The sequence below is a fragment of the Elgaria multicarinata genome, chromosome 12 (assembly GCF_023053635.1).
Source record: "Elgaria multicarinata webbii isolate HBS135686 ecotype San Diego chromosome 12, rElgMul1.1.pri, whole genome shotgun sequence".
NCBI lineage: Eukaryota > Metazoa > Chordata > Lepidosauria > Squamata > Anguidae > Elgaria > Elgaria multicarinata.
The window spans coordinates 9,086,328-9,107,702 of NC_086182.1; the positions used below are offsets into that span (position 1 = coordinate 9,086,328).

Here is a 21,375-nt window from a genome sequence, read left to right on the forward strand (position 1 = left end):
AAGATGCAGAGATGTTCCATGTTTAAATACATCTTTCTTTGAGCTTTACATCTTATTCCCTAGCTATATGTACTCCATAACGGTTAATCAATCTCACTCTCTCTCTGGTGCTAACATTATTATCAAACTTGGGATAGGAATGCGTGGATATCCGTCCTTGCGGCAAAATATAATTTTTGACCAGTGACTGGAGAATGGAGCAGCCATCAAAAGTTAACCCTGGCTGATGTAGGGCTTAATTGGTGTCATGGCTTACCAGAAGGCGTAGCCCAATGCTAAGGACGTTGGCCCAGAGGTGAGTCCCACTGAGTTCAATGGAACTTGCATACAGTCAAAGGTGCATAATAGCAGCGGAACAGCAAGAACATGTGTTTGAGCATCTGCAGAGTGTTTTCCCCTTAACAACCACAAGCAATCAAAGTCAGAGACCAGGGAAGAGGGCATGATCCCCGGGCAGGTTTGAGCTCTGGATTTTCCTAACTGCTACCAAAATTGCAAACGGCATTCTTTGCTTCCACTTCCTCACTGCCTCTGAATCACAAACCCTCAAAGCTGCCTTATACAGAGTGAGTCCACTGAGCCATCTAGCTCAGTCTTGTTGTCTACACCAACTTGCAGCTCCCACGATATTTTTATGTGTTTGGGGTCAGTCTAAATTACCTCCAGGTATCCCTTACAACTCAGTGTCTCTTGAGTTAAAAGAGATTGAGGATCCTCCCCCACCCCACCCCACCACACACACTCACTGTAATTCTTGAACAGGTAAGGTTTTTATTCTTAGGGTGACTATATGAAAAGGAGGACAGGGCTCCTGTATCTTTAACAGTTGCATAGAAAAGGGAATTTCAGCAGGTGTCATTTGTATATATGGAGAACCTGCTGAAATTTCCTCTTCATCACCACAGTTAAAGCTGCAGGTGCCCTGCCCTCTTTTAAATCTGGTCACTCTAGTATAGCTCCTGCACTTTTAACTGTTGTGATGAAGACGGAATTTCACCAGGTTCTCCATATATACAAATGACACCTGCTGGAATTCCCTTTTCTATGCAACTGTTAAAGATACAGGAGCCCTGTCCTCCTTTTCATAGGGTCACCCTATTATTCTACAAGGCCTGAAGAATTAAGAGGAAATTAATGTGGGGGGAGGGTGAATCTAAGACAAATGGAGAGATTGCCTTTTGTCTGGGAAAAGGAGATCCCTTGGCAGCTGAGAGGAGGCAGGGTTTGCTTGGAGTTGTGTTGTTGTAGGCCTTTATCCAGAGCACAGTGTAAATAAACCCTTTTTTTAAATAAAAGAAACAGTAAAAGTCTCCAGTACCCTCCTTCTGGGAAACTAAAGTCTGAGTTAAGTGCTGAAGCCCCTGCAAGTTCACCCCTCCCAGAACTGGGGTGCAGGAGCGTAACAATATTTTGGCCTACATTTCCTGTCCTCCGTTGCTATTGGCTACTGTGGCTAGGGCTGATGGAAGTTGTAGGCCAAAACATCTGGTGGGCCACAAATGGCCGACCTTTGGTATACGCTGGCTAGCAGTGGCTCTCTGGAGTTTCAGACAGGAGCGTTCCCAAGCTCTACATTGAGATGCTGGGGCCTGGATGTGGGTGCTCTACTGCTGAGCTACGCCTCTTCTCCCAAACAATTTGCCATGTGTGTGCTTGCCTGCTCTCAAAGTAAAGAGGCAAGCCCAGAATGCAAGAAGCTGCCTTATACCAAGTCAAAAGTTGGTCCAGCCAGCTCCGTTTTGTCTTTTCAAATTGTTAATGCACACACATACACAGTGGCCCCATTCAGAAGACACCTTAAACCATGGCTTTAACCATGGCAGTCCAGCCAGAAAGCCAGGCCGTGTTCAGAAGACACCTTAAACCACCGCAGTTCAGCCAGAAAGCCAGGCTGTGTTCAGACGACACCTTAAGCCACGGTTTTAACCATGAGCTCAAAGCAAACCTCTCTGTCCCCCTCCCAGAACTAAACATATTCACAAGATCATCAGTACAGTTCTTACGTGCCGACAAATGTTATGTGCATACCCGTCTCTGTGTCATCAGAACGTAAGGGGAGCCTATGTGGAGGTGCCTGGAGTCTAGCTCAGGACTGGGAAACCTGCAGTTCAAAAGCCTTCTGCATGTTATCAGTCCAGATCTCTGGCAAAAGCCATCTGACCCTATCTCTTGGCAGCTTACCGGGCAGGAAGGAAGATGGAGAGAAAAGGAGGTGGTAGAAAGAGAAAAGGGGGTGATCCATCCTCTTTTGGCTCTGGCACTGCCCAACACTGATATGCAGCCCTCATCACGTAACCTGCAAGGAAACGTGGCCCTCAACTGAAAAAGCCCCCTCCCCCTCCCCCCCGCTGTGAATGCATGTGGGGTTGTACCTGTTGGAGCTTTCTACCATGATCTGGCTTCTTGCTGCCATGCAGTGCCCAGTACAGGTGCGTGCCCAGTACTTAAACATATAAAAAAATCAGGTTCCCACCCAGGGCAGACTTGCAAATTTCTGCTGAAATTTACACACACACCTACACTAAGCCGATTTGCCAGAGTGATGGTGACTTACGGCAGTACTTCCAACTCACTGCTGAAACTTAGGCCACTCTTCCACCCCTGACGGTGCCCCACTGCCCCAGTCCCTTTCACCATGGGATGGGATGGGGGGGGGGCAGCAGGAAGAGGGGCCCAGAGCATATATCTCGTTTTTAAGAAATCTCCAGCTTGATCCCAAAGAGTATTGTAGATGACAGCTCAGCCCTGCAGCACCAGCCCCTTGGAATGATCTCATTGTAAACCGATCAGGGCAGGGACCCATCTTCTAATTCTGTACGAAGTGCCATCCGACTGTCATTATTATTAAATCACCACCACCCAGGGGGGCACAACGGCGTGGTTTCCAACAGGCGTGAGCCCCGGCACCGATTTATACTGAGAGATCGCGCAAGCCCAGGAAGGATTTCTCCAGCTCTCGGGCTCCTGCGTCCCTTTGCGGGCCCCAGCTGGCTCACCCAGCGCAGAAAGTAGGCAGGCGGTCAGCAGCGCCAGCGCCAGCGCCAACCGGAGCACAGCCATCGCCACCCGCGCCGCCGCCGCCCGCTGACCAGTAACGGGCGCGCAGGAATGAGAACGAGGCGCGGCCACGGCAGAGATGCGCGTTCACGCCGCCAGCTGCAGAGATCCAGCCCGGGGCGGAGCGGGGCAGGGACCTTTTTTTTTTTTTTTTTTTGGTGCGGAGGGGGGTGGGGTTACAAAACACAGGCAGGGGGAGGCCGATCCCTAGGGGTAAACGGAGCCGATCCATCCATTGCTGTTGCAGGCGCGCGCGGCTCCACTTTCTGTTTCGATGCTGCACCGGTTCGTCCTGAAGCGGATTGGTTTGTATTTGCGATGGGTTCGCTGCTTCAACTGCAACAGGTCGGGGACATTTCTGCGTGGGTGGAAGGGAAGCGGTGCCCGCTGGCACGCTGCCGCCCGGGGGTGTAAACTCACGTGGAAGAAGCGGGCTGCGGTTGAGATGCTCTTTCTTCCCTGAGACCGTAACAACTCAAGTACGTGTGTACACGCACACGAGAAGTTTAACAAACAAAAACGCCACTTTCTAGCAAAACAGAAAAAAGGGCTGTTGTGCTTATGTCCAATTTGTGGATTTCCCTTTAGGGATCTGATTCTTGACTGCCCACTGTAGGAAACAGTATACTAGGCTAGATAGGCCTTTGGTCTGATCCAACATGGCTCTTAAGTTCTTGTGACAACTATTTATCAGAAAGTAGGGGCTGTCTTAAGTTAAACAGGAAGGGCTGGAACATATGATTTAGGATGTCTCTTCCGCCCCCGCCCCCGTAGAGCATGTGCCTTTTTAAAGTTACATTCAAGGCAGAAATTCGATGGGTGAAGCTTTGCACATGCACCATCAATCCATGCCCATTTAGAACCAGGGGGCAAAGAAATAGGTTGCATTTGTACTTATAACGCTTCCAAAAGTTCAAGAGTTCTGTGGGGGAAGAAGTGGTCACTTTGCTACAAACATGTATGGCGATGTCACTCATCTTCTCTTTTGTACAGCACTCCTGAACCTTTTAATAGCCAAACGCAGTAGGGGGAAAACTTTTTCTTGTCATTATAATTTGCATGGCTTGGAAAAACTTCTGTTGAATTTCTGCTTGCCTTGGAGCTGTTACTGGGATGGGCTCTGTGGCACTGGGGGTGGGCGGGAGGTTAGCAATCCATGGAAGTTCTCTCTGCGTCAGTTGTAGCTGGGGGGTGGTAGACGCAATTGCTGGGACAGAGCTGGGATGATGAGACGGAGGTAAGTCACTAGAGTTAGTGTTTTTGGTAGGGCACCTGTGCTTTCTTTTGCTGTACAACAGGTAGAAATTCCACAACTGAACATTTTCCTAAGATGGAGATGCGATGGGAGAAGCTTCACCTGTTGAATTTCTGCAGGTGTTTAAAGATACAGGAGCCATGCTGGCGTGGGAGAGGAGGATAAAAGCTGGGCCGGATCTACACTATTGCTTTAAAGAGCTTTATAACAGTTTTATAGCACTTTAAAGCAGTTAAAGCGCTTTAGAACTGTTATAAAGCGCTTTAAATCAGTAGTGTAGATCCGGCCCTGGTGACCTTAAACTGGTCCTGTTCTCCCAAGGGTTTCCAGGGACAGCATTTATTATACCCCCAATGGGAGACAGCAGAGGAGGTCTGCTCAATTTGAGGGATAAGGACTGTGGGATCCAGGCTGAAACTGGGAGCTGACCTATACTTCCTCCCACGGCGTGCTGCAGCGCCCTCCTTGCAACTGTGCGTTTGAGAAAGCAGGCTGGGATGTACAGGACGTAGTATTGGGTGAAAACAATCCAATTTGAATCAGGCCAGGTCCAAGAGGGGTGTGTGTGGCAGGATCTACACTACTGCTTTAAACGGTTTATAACAGTAGTGACAACGGCTGAGGCCCAGGACACACTCCACAGGCAGTCTTCAAAACATTTTCAAAGTGTCATATCCTGGTTGGTGTAGATCTGGCCTGTGTGTGCACAAATGTATGCATAGACTTCAAAAGACTGTTGCCGCCGCCCTCCCTGCTTTGGGGGAAGTTCTATCATTACAGTACACCACATGTACTAAAAACTAACAAACAGGATAGTTACATGCATTCCTGCTTAATTTATTTATTTTATTTATTTATTTGTTACATTCATATACCGCCCCATAGCTGAAGCTCTCTGGGTGGAGCAAACATCTCCTATATCTGCCTTGTTCTTAGTGACCAGAAGCAGTTTTAAATGAAGCGAAGGACAAACCAGATACGATGTGCAAGAAATGCAGGTTGCTTACCTGTAACTGTAGTTCTTCGAGTGGTCATCTATGCATTCACACATATGGGCTCTGCGCCTGCGCGGAGACCTGAACCGGAACCTTCTATAGCTTAGGGAAACGTTTTTGGTGGGAACCCCTCCCCCACGCTACGGCGTATGTTCCTGGGGTTCCCGCCCTTACCTCAATTTACAGGAGTCCGACATTGTGGCCCCCATAAACATGAGTGAATAATGAAGTAAAGTAAAGTTGTACATTTGACTGTGTCATTTGTAAGTTTCACACCACCAAGAGGGGACGGTGGGTGGGTTGTGTGAATGCATAGATGACCACTCGAAGAACTACAGTTACAGGTAAGCAACCTGCATTTCTTCATCGTGGTCTCTATGCATCACACATATGGGCGAGTAGCAAGCTAACGTACCTTGGAGGTGGGCTGGTGTATTACTTTAAAATTTCTGAAAGCACCATCCTTCCAAATGAACAGTCCTGTCTGGAATGAGTGTCTAAGCTGTAATGCTTTACAAATGTGGAAGGGGTGGACCAGGTTGCGGCCCTGCAAACGTCCCGAAGTGGAACACCCCTGTTGAAAGCCACAGATGTTGCCATCGCCCTGGCAGAATGAGCTGTTACAGGAAGTTGTAGCTCTAGCTTGGATATGGAGTAGGCAAGTTCAATTTTCTCTACAATCCAGCGTGACAACCGCTGATATGACACTGGGAGTCCCTTATAAGGCTCTCCATAACATACGAACAATTGTTTAGCTTTCCTGAAATTATCAGTCTTCGCTTTATAAAAGGCGAGAGCCCTTCTAACGTCCAACATATGCAACGATGCGTCTGCAGGCGTTGTAGGATTTGGGAAAAAGGCTGGTAGCACTATCTCTTGAGATAGATGAAAGGGTGTTACCACCTTAGGTAGGAAAGCTGGGTCTGTACGCAGAATGACCTTGTCATTATGAAAAATTGTGTAAGGAGCATCAATCCTTAGAGCTCTGAGCTCACTTGCGCGCCTTGCTGAAGTTATGGCAACTAAGAAGGCAGTCTTGAGGGTCAAAAGTCTCAGGTCTGTTGTGGCCATGGGCTCAAACGGTTTTCTTATCAGCGCATGCAAAACAACTGATAAACTCCATGAAGGAATGATATTCCTAGTTGTTGGTATAGTATTTTTAAGTCCTTTTAAAAATGCCTTAGAAGTAGGGTGAGTGAAGGGTGAAAAACCCTCCACACCCTTGTGAGAAGCTGCAATAGCGGCTAAATGGACTCTGATTGAAGAGAGTTTTAGTCCAGCTCGGTACAGTGAGAGTAGGTATTCAAGGATTGTTGAAATGGGACAAGTCTCAGCTGTTTGATTACTTTCTGAAGTAAATTTAAGGAATCTTCGCCATTTAGCCATATAAGATTTCCTTGTTGAAGGCTTTCGTGATGCCGTTAAGATATTTTCTACAGTCAGTTGTACGGTATGGAGAGGTGTACTGTTATCCTCCACGCCGTCATCCTGAGGGTCGACAGGTCCGTGTGTCAAACCTTGCCCTGGTGTCGAGACAAGAGTTTCGGTACCAATGGTAGTTTGATGTAGTCCCCTCTCGACAGTCGAAGGGCGTGAGGGAACCAAGGCTGTCGAGGCCACCAAGGTGCGATTAAAATGCAGTCCGCTCTGTCTGCTTGTATCTTGGCTATGACCTTCGTCAGGAGTGGGAAGGGGGGGAAGATGTAGAGCAAGTCCCCTGTCCACGTTCTTGTGAAAGCGTCTCCTAGCGAGTTCCTTCCTCTTCCTGCTCTGCTGCAGAATCTGGTACAGATTGCGTTTTCTGCGGTGGCAAAGACATCGACAGCAGGGCAGCCCCAGTACCGAAAGAGATGTTCTCTTACTTCGGTATCGAGCTCCCATTTGTGGTCGACGTGGAAGGACCTGCTGAGGGAGTCCGCGACGATGTTCTCCTTGCCCACTACGTGGATCGCAGTCAGGTAAGTTTTTCTTTTTATGCACCAGTTCCAGATTCTGAGTGCAGCTCGGGTCAAGGGGTGTGATCTCGTTCCACCCTGTCTGTTTATGTAGCAGACTACTGTGGTGTTGTCTGTTGCGATCAGGACATTTTTGCCTTCGATGATCTGAGCAAAAGTTTTTAGTGCATTTTCCACTGCCGGGAGCTCTAGATGATTGATATGCTCCTCTTTCTGTTGAGGAGGCCATCGACCCTGAGCGGTGAGGGAGTTGCAGTGAGCTCCCCATCCGATCAGAGAGGCATCGGTCGTGATGGTCACCGAGGGTGCCTCTTGCTGGAAGGGAACTCCCTCTAGGAGGTTTTCCATCGAGATCCACCAGTTCAAGGATGCTCGTACCTGCCTCGGTATCGAGAGGTAAGTTCTGTGGGCGTTTCGCCGAAGGTCGAAGGTCCTCAAAAACCATCCTTGGAGGACCTTCATTCACAGTCTTGCGAATCTGATTACAGCGGTGGTCGCTGCCATTAGACCTAGAAGTCTTTGGACTGTCCATGCAGAAGGTCTTGCTTGGCTTTCGATGTCAAGAATCAGGTCTCGAATGGTCCTTGCTCTCGCTAAAGGGAGGTATGCTCTTCCGTCCAGGGATGATAGAGTCACCCCTATAAAGTCTATTGTTCTCTGAGGAGTCAGTGTCGATTTGTCCTTTTTGACCCAAAGTCCCAGAGACTCTAGTAGTGTGAGAGTCGTGACTATGTTGTCCTGGAGTGTACTGCTGTCTTCCGCAACCAGAAGCCAGTCGTCTATATATGGATATATGTGAATCTCTTTTTGTCATAGATGTGCGCATACAACAGCCATCACCTTCGTGAAGACCCTCGGTGCGGTCGTGAGACCAAAGGGAAGAACGGTGAACTGGAACTGTCGAGTGTCGATGATGAAGCACAGGTAAGTTTGATGCGATTTCCTCATGGAAATGTGGAAATACGCATCCTTCAGGTCCACTACCGCAAACCAAACTCCCGTATGTAACAGTTGGAGAATGGAAGTAACTGTTATCATACGGAATTTTGGGGGGGTGATGTACATGTTTAGTTGTCTTAAGTCCATGATTGGTCGAAGACCCCCATCCTTCTTCGGGACCGTGAAGTAGCGCGAAAAGAACCCCTGGTTGATCTCCTCTGCGGGCACAGGTGCGATGGCTCCCTTTACTAGTAGGGCCTGTACCTCGAGCAGTAGAGGAGGGGATGGCGCTGTTACTCTCACTCCCGAAGAAGGAGGAAGGGTATCGAACTCGATGGCATACCCCTTTTTGATGATGGTGAGCACCCAGGAGTCGGATGTTATTGACTCCCATTGATGGTACAGGGGTGCTAGGCGGTCGGTGAATGGTAGTAAACCTGGGGCAGGGAAGTCAAAGACGCTGCCTCTTGGAAAAGTCAGGTTGTCGTCTGTCCTGTTGGTAATGACCTTGGTAAGGCCTCTTTCTTTGTAGCTGCTGTTGCTTGGCAGGCTGCTTATCGTATCGGGGTCTCTGCTGTAATTGTGGATAGGGTTGTCTTGTCCAACGCCTCTGTTTAAATTGAGGCAATGGTTGAGAGAACCCCATCTTTCGAGCTGTTGTGCGGGCCTTATATATAGAGTCCAGTGACTCGTCAGTCTTGGTATTAAACAACCCTTCACCGTCGAATGGTAGATTTTCTATCCTCGACTTTGTCTCATTGGCAAGATTAGCCAATCTCAGCCAAGCATGGCGACGAAGTGCTATTGATCCCATCATGGACTTGGAATGTGAATCGGTTTGATGCCTGGCAGAGTTAAGTTGCAGTCTAGCTATGGCTGTAGCTTCGGATTGAAAAATCCTAGCAAGTTCTCGTTTATCCTCGGGAAGATGGTCGCAAAGGGAACCTATCTTTTCCATGAGGAAAATTTGATATCGCGCCATGGTAGCTTCATAAGCTGAGGTGCGTATTCCTAATGAGGAGGAGGCGTAGACTCTTCTGCCAAGGTAGTCTAACTTTCTACCTTCCCTGTCAACAGGGGCTGAATGTATCTTCTGAGACTTTCCCTGAGCAGATTCAACAATTATGGAATTTGGCTTAGGGTGCTGGAATAGGAATTCTGCGTTACACAATGCTTCCAGTCTTTTGGAAGTTGGTTGAGCAGCGCACGGTGTTTCCCAAGAGATTTGTGCCATGCGTTTCAAGGTTGGAGGAAATGGAATTGCGACGGTAGAGCTAGCCTCTGTCTTTAATACGTCGTATATTGGATCATCTTCCACTTCCGTAGGTTGTTCGACGTCCAGGCATAAGGACTGCGCCATTCTGAGGACGTGATCCGAAAAACTACCCATGTCCTCTGAAGGGGAAGCAGGATCATGGGTGTTTACTATATCGTCTGGTGACGGCATCGAAGCTGCGACCGAGACCAGCGAATCTGAATCAGACCTGTACTCATCGTCAGGTGAGTTCGATGCAGTAGGTTGCGTTGCTGCTTGGATCGACTGCAACGCTTGTTCATGGTGCGGTACCGAGGACGATGCAGTAACCCTCGGTACAGAAGTCTCGGTTCTACTACGGTGCTCTGATGGTGTCGGGGCCCGAGGTGAAGAGACTTGGATGACCCTGGTAGGTGGAAGAGGGTGAGCGTAGTGCTCCTCCTGTCTACATTCATCTGGATAGTATTCCTGGGGTCGGTAATACTCCCAGTCATACAAGTCCTGTCTGTGGTATCCCGAGTATTGGGAAATTCGATCATAGTCTGGTTGAGAGGGTGCAGGCCTCTGTCAATAAACAGGCGGTGCCGGCACCGTAGGCTGAAGTCTTCGTTCTTGTGCAGCAGCACATGGTACCGAAATGGCTGATGTCGAGTCACGGATCTCTCCCTCCGACATCGAGCTTCTGGCCGTCGGTATGGGAGTCGGTACTGATACATTTTCTAGTACCGAGGCTTGTGTCAGTACCGTAGTCGGTCTCGACATGGTAACGGGCCTGGGTGATGCCGTTGTTATGGTCACAGCCCTAGAGGAGGAGTGTTTGTCGGTCTCCTTCCTCTTTTTCTTCTTCTTTTTGGTTTGTTCTGCCGATTTTGGGATCCTAGCCTTTTTGGCAATCTTTTTGGCTACGGACACCGCAAGGGATCGGCCTGGTGTCAGGGGCATGGCCCTGTTTTCCGCCACCATCTCCTCAGTTATGACGAAGGACTGAATTTCAGGGCTGTGGTCCCTGCTCATTGTCCTTGAGGAGGATTTCCCCATGTGCTTTTGAGGCGCGGGTTCGGTAGCCTTCAGGGCTTTTTCCCAAAGCACAGAACAAAGTCTATCCGCTCTATTTTTGCGGGTTTGCTTGGTAAATGCTATGCAGTGATGGCACTGCTGAACTTTGTGGCCTTCTCCGAGACAAACTACACAAAGAGAGTGTCCGTCCTTAGGCGGTAGTTTAGCGCCGCATTTGACGCATTTTCGAAAAGGGGCCTTCACGGCCATGCGCCCGAGGCGCCTGCGATCTAAGGATCGCTCAGAGGAATAGGAGAAGAAGGGATATATATACAATAGAAAAGTATAATAATAATTTTTATATATATATATAGAGAGAGAGAGAGAGAGAGAGACAGAGACAGAGAGACAGAGAGAGGAGGAGAAAAGATATCTATGAAAAGTTTGAAAGAGTAATAGAGAAGAGGATTATTTTAGAGGAAAAACCCTAGAGGAACGGTTTTGAGGTCTTTGCACAATGGCGGACGACGAAGAACTGAGGTAAGGGTGGGAACCCCAGGGACATGCGCAGTAGCGTGGGGGAGGGGTTCCCGCCAAAAACGTTTCCCTAAGCTATAGAAGGTTCCGGTTCAGGTCTCCGCGCAGGCGCAGAGCCCCTATGTGTGATGCATAGAGACCACAATGAAGAACTAATATGCAGCCTTGAGTCTCTGTATTTGCTTCTTTTAAATTTGTTTTAAGTGTCTTATTCTGTGTGTGTGTGTGTGTGTGTGTGTGTGTTTTAATTTTCATTTTATCTTGTACACCGCTCCGAAATTTTTCAATGGGGAGTGGTATATAAATATTCTAAATAAATAATTAATAAATAAACAAACTACTGGTTTCCCACCACAATGCACAACGGCTACTAGTCCTGATAGCTAGGTGCTACAGTTGCTGGGGAACATGGGCGGGAGGGTGCTGTTGCACTGGTGTCTTGCTTGTGGGTTTCCCTGTGGGCCACTGTGTGAACAGAATGATGGAGTAGATGGACCCTTGGTCTGATTCAGCATGGCTCTTCTTATGTTCTTAACTTTGAATAGCTTGATGTCTATAAATTGAATTTATTAGGGCAGGCATAACCCTTTCCCCACAGTCTGTTTTCTCAGCCAAAACCACCCCCCAGTGGCTTTTATATCTTTAACCTTAGGTGGGAGGTGCAGGGGGGAGAACAGCTGGGAGGGAGAGTGATTTTGATCAGAGAGCCAGTATGTGAGGAAAGTTAAGCTGCAGCTCCAATCAAATCCAGCCCACTCCAGCTGCATTTCAGTAAAAGGGGAAAAGAAGGCAGGTTGACAGACTGTTCAGGGCGCTCCTGCATCATGACTCCCTTGGCCCTCCTCGTCCCCATCAACCAGCTTGACAAATCATCACTAGGAGGTCTCGAGACACTCCACAGAGAACGTTTCTGGGCTCTGTTACACCTCGTGCTATACGGCATGTCCATTGCCAATGCTGGCTCCAGGTTGGGCAAGATGCTCCCTGCTACTGAAGTCTCTCCTTGCTACGGATGCTGCCGCCCACGTGCTTTCGAGCTTTATCACAGCAGCGTTATACTGTGCAATCACTGCGAATTGCATGCAAAGGACTCGGAAGTTTTCCACCTTCTAATCTGCTTTGATTGGGAAGTACTCCCATGCATCCTGCCTTAATTGTGCCATAAAGCCAAAAGATTCGCCGTATTTAGCCCCTACTTTTTGAGCGTATCTTCCGAGCCGCCGCTGGGGCGCAGCAGCAGGATTTTAAAGAAATGCTTACATCTGCGTAAGCTTTAAAGACAAAGACACCAAAATTGGCACAGTAATAGATATTAGGGAGAGCTTTAAGCATACCAAATGGGCCATCCCTTTATTTTTTATGATTTTTTATTTCCCCCCTTAAACTCACTTCCTGGTATGCAAAGGATCGCTGTCGCCCGGTAGCAAAAACAACAACAACCGTGAAAGCTTAGCGCTACGGGGATAATCCGAGGGAAGCAGGTACGTGGGATGAAGCTTTTCCTCTCCCTTGGTCCCAATCCAGGGAGGACTCCAGGAAAAACTAGTTTTGGGAGTGTAAGGGTGGCAAAGGCTATTATTAAGAGAGCAAGGATTTAACCCATACTGTGAAGGAAAGTTGGGGAGTAAACGGAGTGGTGGAGACACACTGGAGGAGGGGGGGGGTGCCCTCAACCTTTGAAATCATCCCTGGTGCAATTGGCATCTTGACCCAGGAAGAGAAAGGCAAGACGCACACGCAGGTCCTCTGGGAAGAATCTACTTCAGCCAGCCAAAACTAGGCTGACAACCATTACCCAGAGGACCTTCTCTTCCGCCACTGCCAGACTGTGGAATGGCCTGCTGGGAGAGACCTGCCAGCTTAATAGCCTTTCTGAATTTAAAAAAGCTATAAAGATGGATCTCTTCCGGCAGGCCTACCCAGTCAAATTTTAAAATGTCTTAAAAGGTTTTGAGGTTTTAATAATGTATTGGTTTTATGTTTTTAATAAGTTTTATGTATTTTATATTTTGTATTCAATGTTGTTCCCTGCCTCGATCCAGAAGGAGAGGCAAGTCAGAAATTATTATTATTATTATTATTATTATTATTATTATTATTATTATTATTATTAGTTTATTGACATTTACATCGAGCTGTCCACCACAACCCCAAGATCTCTTTCTTGTTTGGTATATACTGAATCTGATAGCACCAATTGATAGTTACCAATTGGTTGAACAATATTTACATCTCGTATTAGGTCCTAGGCAGCACCACTTAGGATTAAGTCCAGGGTTGCCTCCCCTCTGATCAGTTCCAAGACCAACTGTTCTAGGGCACAGTCACTTAGGACAACGAGAAGCTGGTCCTCAATTGGGCTGTGGGCCTTGGTAGGTGCCCGACGGTGCCAATCTCTGCCACTGACCCTGCCGCCCGCCCTGCCCACGGTACACAAAACGCAAAGAGCAATCTGCAAAAGCATTCAGAGAACACTTGTCACCCAGGCTTTTTATGCAAGCAGTAGTTTATTAAGAACTACAAGGCATGCATCAACACGCGAGGGTGCAGCGATCTTGTGGTCTCTTTTCTTCCCTGCACAGCAGGAGCTCAGCCCCAGTCTGGTCACATGTCTGGGTGGGTGCTGGTGCTACTCACATACCATGGCAAAAGAGCGGGAGGGGAAGAGGAGGAGGAGGAGACAAGGCATGTTAGAGCAACATGGTTATGAGAGCCAGCAATTAAAGAGTTTGTCGACCTTTTTTTTTTTTTTTTTTTTTTTGAACCGGGGAATCGTGGCGCGTTCCTTAGCATAAGGACTGATGACTAAAACAGCCTCAGATAATGGGGCCACCGGAAAAGGTAGAGAAAAGATCAGCGAGAACTTCTCCTCCCCACCCCACATTTACCTTTAAGATTTCTGGGTCCCTTTTCTTTGAGAAGCAAGACCGAGCGGTGCAAAGCTTTGCCTGTGGCACCGCTGCTGTTCTGAAATAATCTCCCTACTGAAAACCTGTCACTGCTCCATTTTAGGTGTGCCGCCAAAAAGCTTGCCTTGGAGCTGCTTAGCCAAGAAGCCTGCCTGGCAGATCCCACCTGGCCTTCAGAAGGCCAACAAAATTCCTCTTTCTTTAGAAAAGCTATGGGGTGGCTGTAGGGAGATTATTAATGCTTCCTGCCTGCTGTAATTTTAGAGGTTCCCCGCTAGTTAAGGAGCCAAGATTCATCCCACACCTTCTTCTGTGCAGGCCACGGGGGAGCCCCCCCACCACCACCACATTACCAACAGTATTGACCAGCTGTTCTTCCACTACGTGCTTCATGACAGACAGTTATGCAACAGGTGAAGAGGCTCCTAATATGGGTCTTGGTGGCATAAGGGATACTGCACCTCCTACTCTGCTGTCTATAGGGCCATTGCCCAAGGCAAAGGAGCCTGCCTGGGGTGACTCTTTTTGACCACCCCGTACATGTCTCATTACCTTTGCAAGATCCATTCCATCCCCAGAGCTGCTTAATAAAGACTATCACGGTGCAGCGTGTGTGTTTTCTGTGTTTGATGGGGGTTAGTGAATAGGGCACCCTTTCCTCCACCCTAGTGAAAATGGGCTTCAGATAGCCACAGGTAGCACTCAGGTGGGCAGAGTGCTTGATGGGCTCAGGAGCAGAAGTCCTTCCTCTCTCCACTGTTTCAAGTTCTCTGGACCACGGGGGAACAGGCCTCTCAGGGCGCACAAGAGGGGGAGGTGCTGCTGCCATGAGGCAGTCAGGAGTGCGAAGGGAAGGGAAGGGAAGGGAGGGGAAAAGGCAGCGAGTCCTGCTGCGATGTTCTTCCAGTACGATGCTTCCATCCAGCAAAATAGAGGGGGTGGTCTGGATTGGTCACACTGGTTGCTAGGGTGAGCCAAAAGGGCAGGAATGCAGGAACACTGATAGGCTCAGGTGGGGGGGGGCGCACTCCAGCCTTTCCTAGTGCGGGGATTGTACCATAGATTCATGCCAGGGGCCTCCAGTATGTAAAAGGAACTGTTCCACCAGACCATGGCTCCTCCTGCAGCCTCTGTGCTCCTCGCTTGGTGGTGGGCAGTGACGTACATGCTCCATGATTTACTGGTTTGTTTAATTTATATCCCACCTTTCCACCCAAAACTGATGCTCAAAGTGACCAACAATAAAATACAGATAAATCAAAATCAGATTTGAAAGATAACACAAAATTAAATAGCTTCTGCAGCCAGCTATGGAAAAATGGTGTTTCTTTTGTATGAATATATGTTTGGTATTCTTGTTATCAAAAACACACTACTGGGGTTTATATTATGGGAAGCCTACCTTGTTTTGTCTGACATACTCGATCCTTCTGATACAGAATAAGACCTAGAATGCAACGAGAATTAAGACAACTTAAAATGCAGTTTTATACAGCATAAGCCAGTGGTGAGGTGAAAATAAGATAGATCTGTGGGTGATTTGCAGATCAGCAAAGGTTTCTGACTCCCAATTATTTAACAATATTTCCACATGAAAAATGCTCCTCTGCCCCAAATTAAGCCACGGAAATGAAGAATGGCTGGGGGGGAACTCTGGGCTCAGTTCTGGTACTGAAAACGAATTCCTGGGCTGAGCATGTGTTTGTCTGGCCCGTAAGCCGGTGTTGTTTTTTATTTGAGTCCAATTGGTGGCTCTTGGGGTTCATAGAATCATAGAATAGCAGAGTTGGAAGGGTCCTACAAGGCCATCGAGTCCAACCCCCTGCTCAATGCAGGAATCCACCCTAAAGGGTTCTAGGCACATGCGTAAACATACATACCTGCGTATGTAGATTCTATTATGTATCTCCTTAGAATGGCTACCCTGAAAGAGATCAGTTTCTGGGAAATGGTTGCATTGACCTAGAAGATCAGGAATTCATCTCCAAATTCCAAACTTTCATGTTTCCTAACAACTCATGGCTTTGAAGGAAATCTGAATAAAGTAAGGTATCAATTGTCCATGTGGACAGAAACAGAGGGATTCTGATGTCACAGAATTTCATTCTTTGTTTTCCAGGCACGGGAAGTTGAAAGAAAAGTCTGACAGCTTTTGGAGGGGTGGGGTGGGTTTGTGACTGCCAATTCTACCTCCCTCCTCCCCTTTATGCACAGGAAGCCCCTATGCTTGTGGGATCAAAGACCACACTCTAAAACAGGCTATTGTACAGAGTGAGTCATTAAAACGGACACATCAGGTTTGTCAATCATGGTGTCAGGTTCACGTCACAGCCAGGGCACTGATTTTTATCAACATCATCTTTATACACTAACACCGATTTCAAATCTTTGTTTGCACCGAAGTAGCCAAAATGGGACCACGCACAAAAGAAGGTAGTATCTGCAGACTTAGGAAAACTCCACAGTTTGCAGAGGTACAAAAACATCCTTGCAAATAAACTCTAAAGGAGGGGGGCGGGGAGAGAGAACCTCAAATCAGCACAATGAGGACAGAGTGTGTTCGCTTCATCACAGAATGCAGGATGTGTGTTTGGGGTGGGACGGGAGGTACAGAAAACCAGGTGGGGGGGAAGCCTCGTGGAAGAGCGTACGGCTTCTGGACTGGAACACTACAGGAGCACCCTGCAGTATAACACTTTGTTGCGGGTCACTCTCTGCAAATTGTAGATGCTTGGGAAGCTTTCAGACCCGCCCAGGGCAGGCTCTGGTGAATCACGGGCAAAGCGACTTACTCGGTATCGTCTTGCGAGTCCTGCTCTTCTGCGCAGTACTTGCTGATTCGCTTCCGCTTGACAGCCAGGACCGCTGATCCAATTGCGACGGGGAGAAAAAGAAATATGCTTAGCAGTATCCACGTTCGCATGCTCTCTTCTGCGGCTCTTTCTGTAAGATCTAGATGGAAACAGATTTCACAGCAGCTTGACACAAGAATGAAAACAGGGTGAACTCACAAACCAATTGCCTGGTCATAAAGGTTGAGCTGGAATTGCCTCCAAGTGACCACCCATTGAGCCAGACGTTGCCCAATCCTGTGCATGTTTATTCACACTGGTGTGTGCCTGAGCGCACACACACGCGCACACACACACAAACACAAGTTTAGATAAGCAGCATTTCCTGAGCCTAATCCTCAAAGAAGCCAGCTCTGATGTTCTAGGGAGGCTACTAATATTTGTTTGGGCGTTCTAAAAAAACAAAACCCAAAAAAACTCTCACCTACTTAGAACCCATTATTACTGTTATTGTCTCCCAACTCCTAATCCAACACTCTAGCCACTACCCTTTACCTAAACTATTGTGAGGTCAGTGACTCAGGGCCAAGTGTTATCTCCTCCTTTGATGGCTTTTGTCTCATAACTGCGGGCCAAGCTAAAGGTCCAGGGGAACTGCTCATACAGAGCGTCATCGGATGAATGTTTTATTACACCCTCATTACTGGGCACTCACAGATTTTCCTGGGTCCTCTTCACGATGATGTCCACCTCCCATGCGTCTCCCGCCCCTTCTAGCCTTCTTCCCATGACAAAAAAACAATCCTGATTTATTTTTAAAGACAGAACTTGCTACTATCTCCTGTGTGCAGGAGAAGCGGCGCGATAAAAACGGCCCACTGAATGGGCCACGTGCACGTTGTTCACTTCCTCTTTCCTCTCCCTGAGGAAGAGGAACTATTGAGCAACAAAAGCAGGGGCGGAGAAGCGACGGTACGGAAGCGTGATTCCTTCCCCTCCCCGCCGCCCGCTCTGATATAGCTCTTAATCAGGGCAGTGGTGTGCAGGGTGGAGATATTTAACCTTTTCACCCTCCCACGCTGGTTTCCCAGTCAAAATCAGGTCCCTATATCTAAATCACCGTGGCCTGGAAGTCACTGTAAAGTGTATCTGTATGTGATGTTTATTTCTCAGTGCAGACAAGCGCTCTACATCTGCTCAGCTACTCCCTTCTATTAATTGCAGGGGGAACTGCACCCTTGAAATTAACAGTGATATTCCTGTGATGTGGGAGATAATGAATTCCATCCTACCGGGGGTGAAACACGCTCCCGACCGTCGCTTCTCCGCCCATGTTTTCGTTCCTCAGTTACTTCCTCTTTCAAAAGAAGTACCCTAACGAGCACGAGGCCCATTGAGTCTGCTGTTCTAATGGCGCTGCTTCTCCTGCACACAGCAGGAGAGAGCAGCAATTCCATGTTTAAAAATACATCGGACTTAATCAGGGGTTTTTTTGTCACGCAAGGAAGGCCAGAAGGGGCGGGAGGCAGACGATGTCATGCGAGGGACCTGAGCAAACTCCGTGAGTGCCCAGTAACGAGCGTGCAATAAAACGCTCGTCAGATGGAGCTCTATAGCAACGCTACTCCTTCCTATACTGCGGCTGGGAAATGGGATTTTTTTCCTTGCAGCAGCTTTATTGAAGGTACTGGAGGTGTGGGGGGGCACTGTCAGGGACTACACCGAGAGTGCTTTTGAGGAGAGAAGCTGTGCATCCCATCGGACCACTTTCCTCTGAAAGAATATGGCCCTTGGCCCCCAAACCATTTCCCCTCTCCTCCTCTAAACATAAAATATATAATAGTATTATTGCACATCTAATACATATTAAAACTGAACCCCAGCGTCACAACATGGTGAAAAGTGGGTCCCGAAAAGACTGGAGGCTCCTGCACCAGAGCCATTTGCTCGAATACAGGATAAACCAGTGGTTCTCAACCTTTTTTGCTCCATTCCCCCTTTCACCATTGTTCAGAATATAATTCCCCCTTTCCCAAGATAGTCTAACTCAAAAGGTGCATTCCAAATAATATGCATATAATATTGAAAATCTTTTATTTTTTTCTATATTAGTCCCATTTAAAGGGGAAACAAAGCATTTATTTATTTATTTATTTATTTATTACATTTTTATACCGCCCAATAGCCGAAGCTCTCTCATGGCCCCTTTTACATTCTCAGCTCCCATGCTTTGCGTTGCCCCTTTAAATGGGAAGCTTGAAACTTCTAGGATTGAGAGGGGGGGAGGAAAAGAGAGCAAAGGCCTGGCTTTTGCAGACAACATGACACTTTTCTGGGACTTTTTAATAACATGTGTAGGAAGACATAATCTACAGGACATCATACTTTGCTGAATAGTGGTCCCAATTCCCCCTCTGGAACCCTAAAATTCCCCCATGGGATAAACTTACTAACCAGATTCCAGAATGCGAAGCCCGCTGTCAACGCTTCCTCCCAAGGAGGTTCCTTTAGTTTTGCAATTTGGGGGAGCCCATCCCGGATCGCAGTGGCAATTCTTTTTGTTGTTACACAGCTGAGAAGAAAACGATGTGAGAATGACGTTTAAGTGTTTTGCCTTTAAAAGAACAGGTTGCTTACCTGTCAGTGTGGTTCTTCGAGTGGTCATCTGTGCATTCACACAAATATGTGTGATGTACAGAGACCACAAAGAAGAACAAGAACGTGCTTTATGATGGGGTGAGCAACTTGTGGTCCTCCAGTTGTTTGGCCAAAGACTCCCATCGTTCCTCACCACTGGTTATGTTGGCTGGGACTACTAGGAGCTGTAAAACATCCGGAGGGCCGCAGGTTGCACACCCCTGCTTCAAGAAAAAGCGTTTCTTTTCCTTGTTAACACCCGAGTAGGGCCCAAGTCCTAGTCCACCAAATAAAGTCAAATTTAACATGTGTCACCTGGGGGAACAGGAGAGGCGCTAAACTTGGGTCTAGGCCAGCCTTGCCCAACCTGGGCAAGAGGAAGCAAGCAATGACCACGCAGCCCATTCAGTGGGTGTTTTCATTATGCTGCTTCTCCTGCACACAGCAGGAAACAGCGGCATGCTTTGTTACAGCCAAAAGAATCAGAATTTTTTCCGGGTCTTATTTTCTGATGGAAAGAGGAGCAGAAGGAGCGGGAGATGTGTGGGAGGAGAATGGACCTGAACCTCCATGAGTGGCCAGTAATGAGCATGTGATAAAGCCCTCGTCTGATGACGCTCTTAAGCTAAAATATGCTGGTATTTTGGCTCCACCCTCTTTGCCTTTGGCCCCGCCCACCTCTGGAACGTGGTCCCCGAGGGCTTCTCCGAAATGGAATTCAACCCTTGGGCTGGAAAAGGCTCAACACCCCTGATTTAAAGGTTTGTCCTGCGCCCTGTAGGGCTGGCTCAGCACTTGGAGTGAGGGAGGGCAACATGCAACCCCCCTCCGGCAGTCTGGGGCCCCGTCTTGACGGCTGTGGTGCCAGGCCTCGTGCTCCCGCATTGGCTCTCCTTCCTGGTATCTGTATGGGGAGGAGCGCCAATGCAGAGCTGCTGCCGCCACCAGCGGGACAAGCGCTGGGGAGGGGGGAGGAACAGGGCAGCCAGCTCTCTGACCTCCCTCTGGCTCCTCCATTCCTCTCCCCCTCCCCATTTTTTTAAAAAATCTGTAGATGCGAACCTTTGCAACTACAGATTTTAAAAAAAACGGGGGCGAGGGACAGGGCAGCAAGAGGGAGGTCAGAGGGAGGAGGGCCAGTTTGGGCACTGATTGCTCGCCATCAGCTGGAGGAGGGCCAGTTTGGGCGCTGCACATCCCTCTCTTCCTCCCCCTCTGGCTGCCCATTTCTCCTCCCACCGTCTTTAAAAAAAAACAAACTGGGGAGGGGGGAAGCAATGGGTCAGCTGGAGGGGGAGAAAGAGAGAGACGCGCAGCGCCCAAACTGGCCGTCCTCCAGCTGATGGCGACAAATCAGGGGTCGCCATCGGCTGTGGCATGCCTCCACTTAAAAAAAGTCAGGATAAGTGCCTGACTCTTTTTAAGCAGAGTTTATAGTGTTTGCCGCTGGACGGCTTCGGGATGGCGGCTGCCATAGATGAACTGCTGCCACTACTCCGAATCCACTCCAGGGCAAACCCCTCGTCAAGGAAGGCTCTGAGATGGCACAGTCTGCACTACCACATCAGGACTCAACTCCGACTTTCTCTCGCATGTGTAGGCCCAAGCTATAGACACAGAAGACAGCTGAGTTTCTGAGGAAAAACACTTCTTCCTCCCTTGACAGTAAAAACACGAACACAGGAAATATGACATTCAATTTACTTACTCCGTGCCCAGAGCATTTTTTCTCAGGATCACAATCGTATTTCAGGATGCTATATTTTTCACATGCTTGTTTCATACATACCTAAACAATTTTTTTTTTTAAAAAAAACACTTTTCAATTTTCAGAAGAATCAATGCTCTTGAAGAGGCCCTTTGCTGCACCTCCTCATCCTTCCTCCCTCCCCCACCACTTCCCACCCCCAGTCTATGTTACCATAAGCTATTAATTGCCAGGAAATAAGTCTCAGCTTCCGATGGCTGTGTTAACATGGTGGCTGAATTTCTCTGGATAGACCAGACCAATAATTCCTTAGAATGTGTAAACTCATAGGCAGCCTAAC

The 21,375-nt window shown here is 48.1% G+C and overlaps 2 protein-coding genes across 2 annotated transcripts in view; both read right to left on the reverse strand.

The window, feature by feature from the left end:
- The window catches only part of LOC134407604 (disintegrin and metalloproteinase domain-containing protein 2-like), a 72,428-nt gene extending 62,256 nt beyond the window's left edge, over nucleotides 1-10,172 (reverse strand). The window contains exons 1-3 of the mRNA XM_063139472.1: nucleotides 9,686-10,172; nucleotides 8,103-8,242; nucleotides 2,997-3,084 (exon numbers count right to left, since the gene is read on the reverse strand). Of these exons, the coding sequence (XP_062995542.1) occupies nucleotides 2,997-3,084; nucleotides 8,103-8,242; nucleotides 9,686-10,172 (715 nt within the window). The remainder of the gene's footprint in view (nucleotides 1-2,996; nucleotides 3,085-8,102; nucleotides 8,243-9,685) is intronic.
- A 6,514-nt stretch (nucleotides 10,173-16,686) lies between these two features.
- Nucleotides 16,687-21,375, reverse strand: part of LOC134407605 (disintegrin and metalloproteinase domain-containing protein 2-like) — a 34,695-nt gene continuing 30,006 nt past the window's right edge. Inside the window, exons 17-19 of the mRNA XM_063139473.1 lie at nucleotides 21,036-21,116; nucleotides 19,145-19,262; nucleotides 16,687-16,850 (exon numbers count right to left, since the gene is read on the reverse strand). Coding sequence (XP_062995543.1) covers nucleotides 16,687-16,850; nucleotides 19,145-19,262; nucleotides 21,036-21,116 — 363 coding nt within the window. The remainder of the gene's footprint in view (nucleotides 16,851-19,144; nucleotides 19,263-21,035; nucleotides 21,117-21,375) is intronic.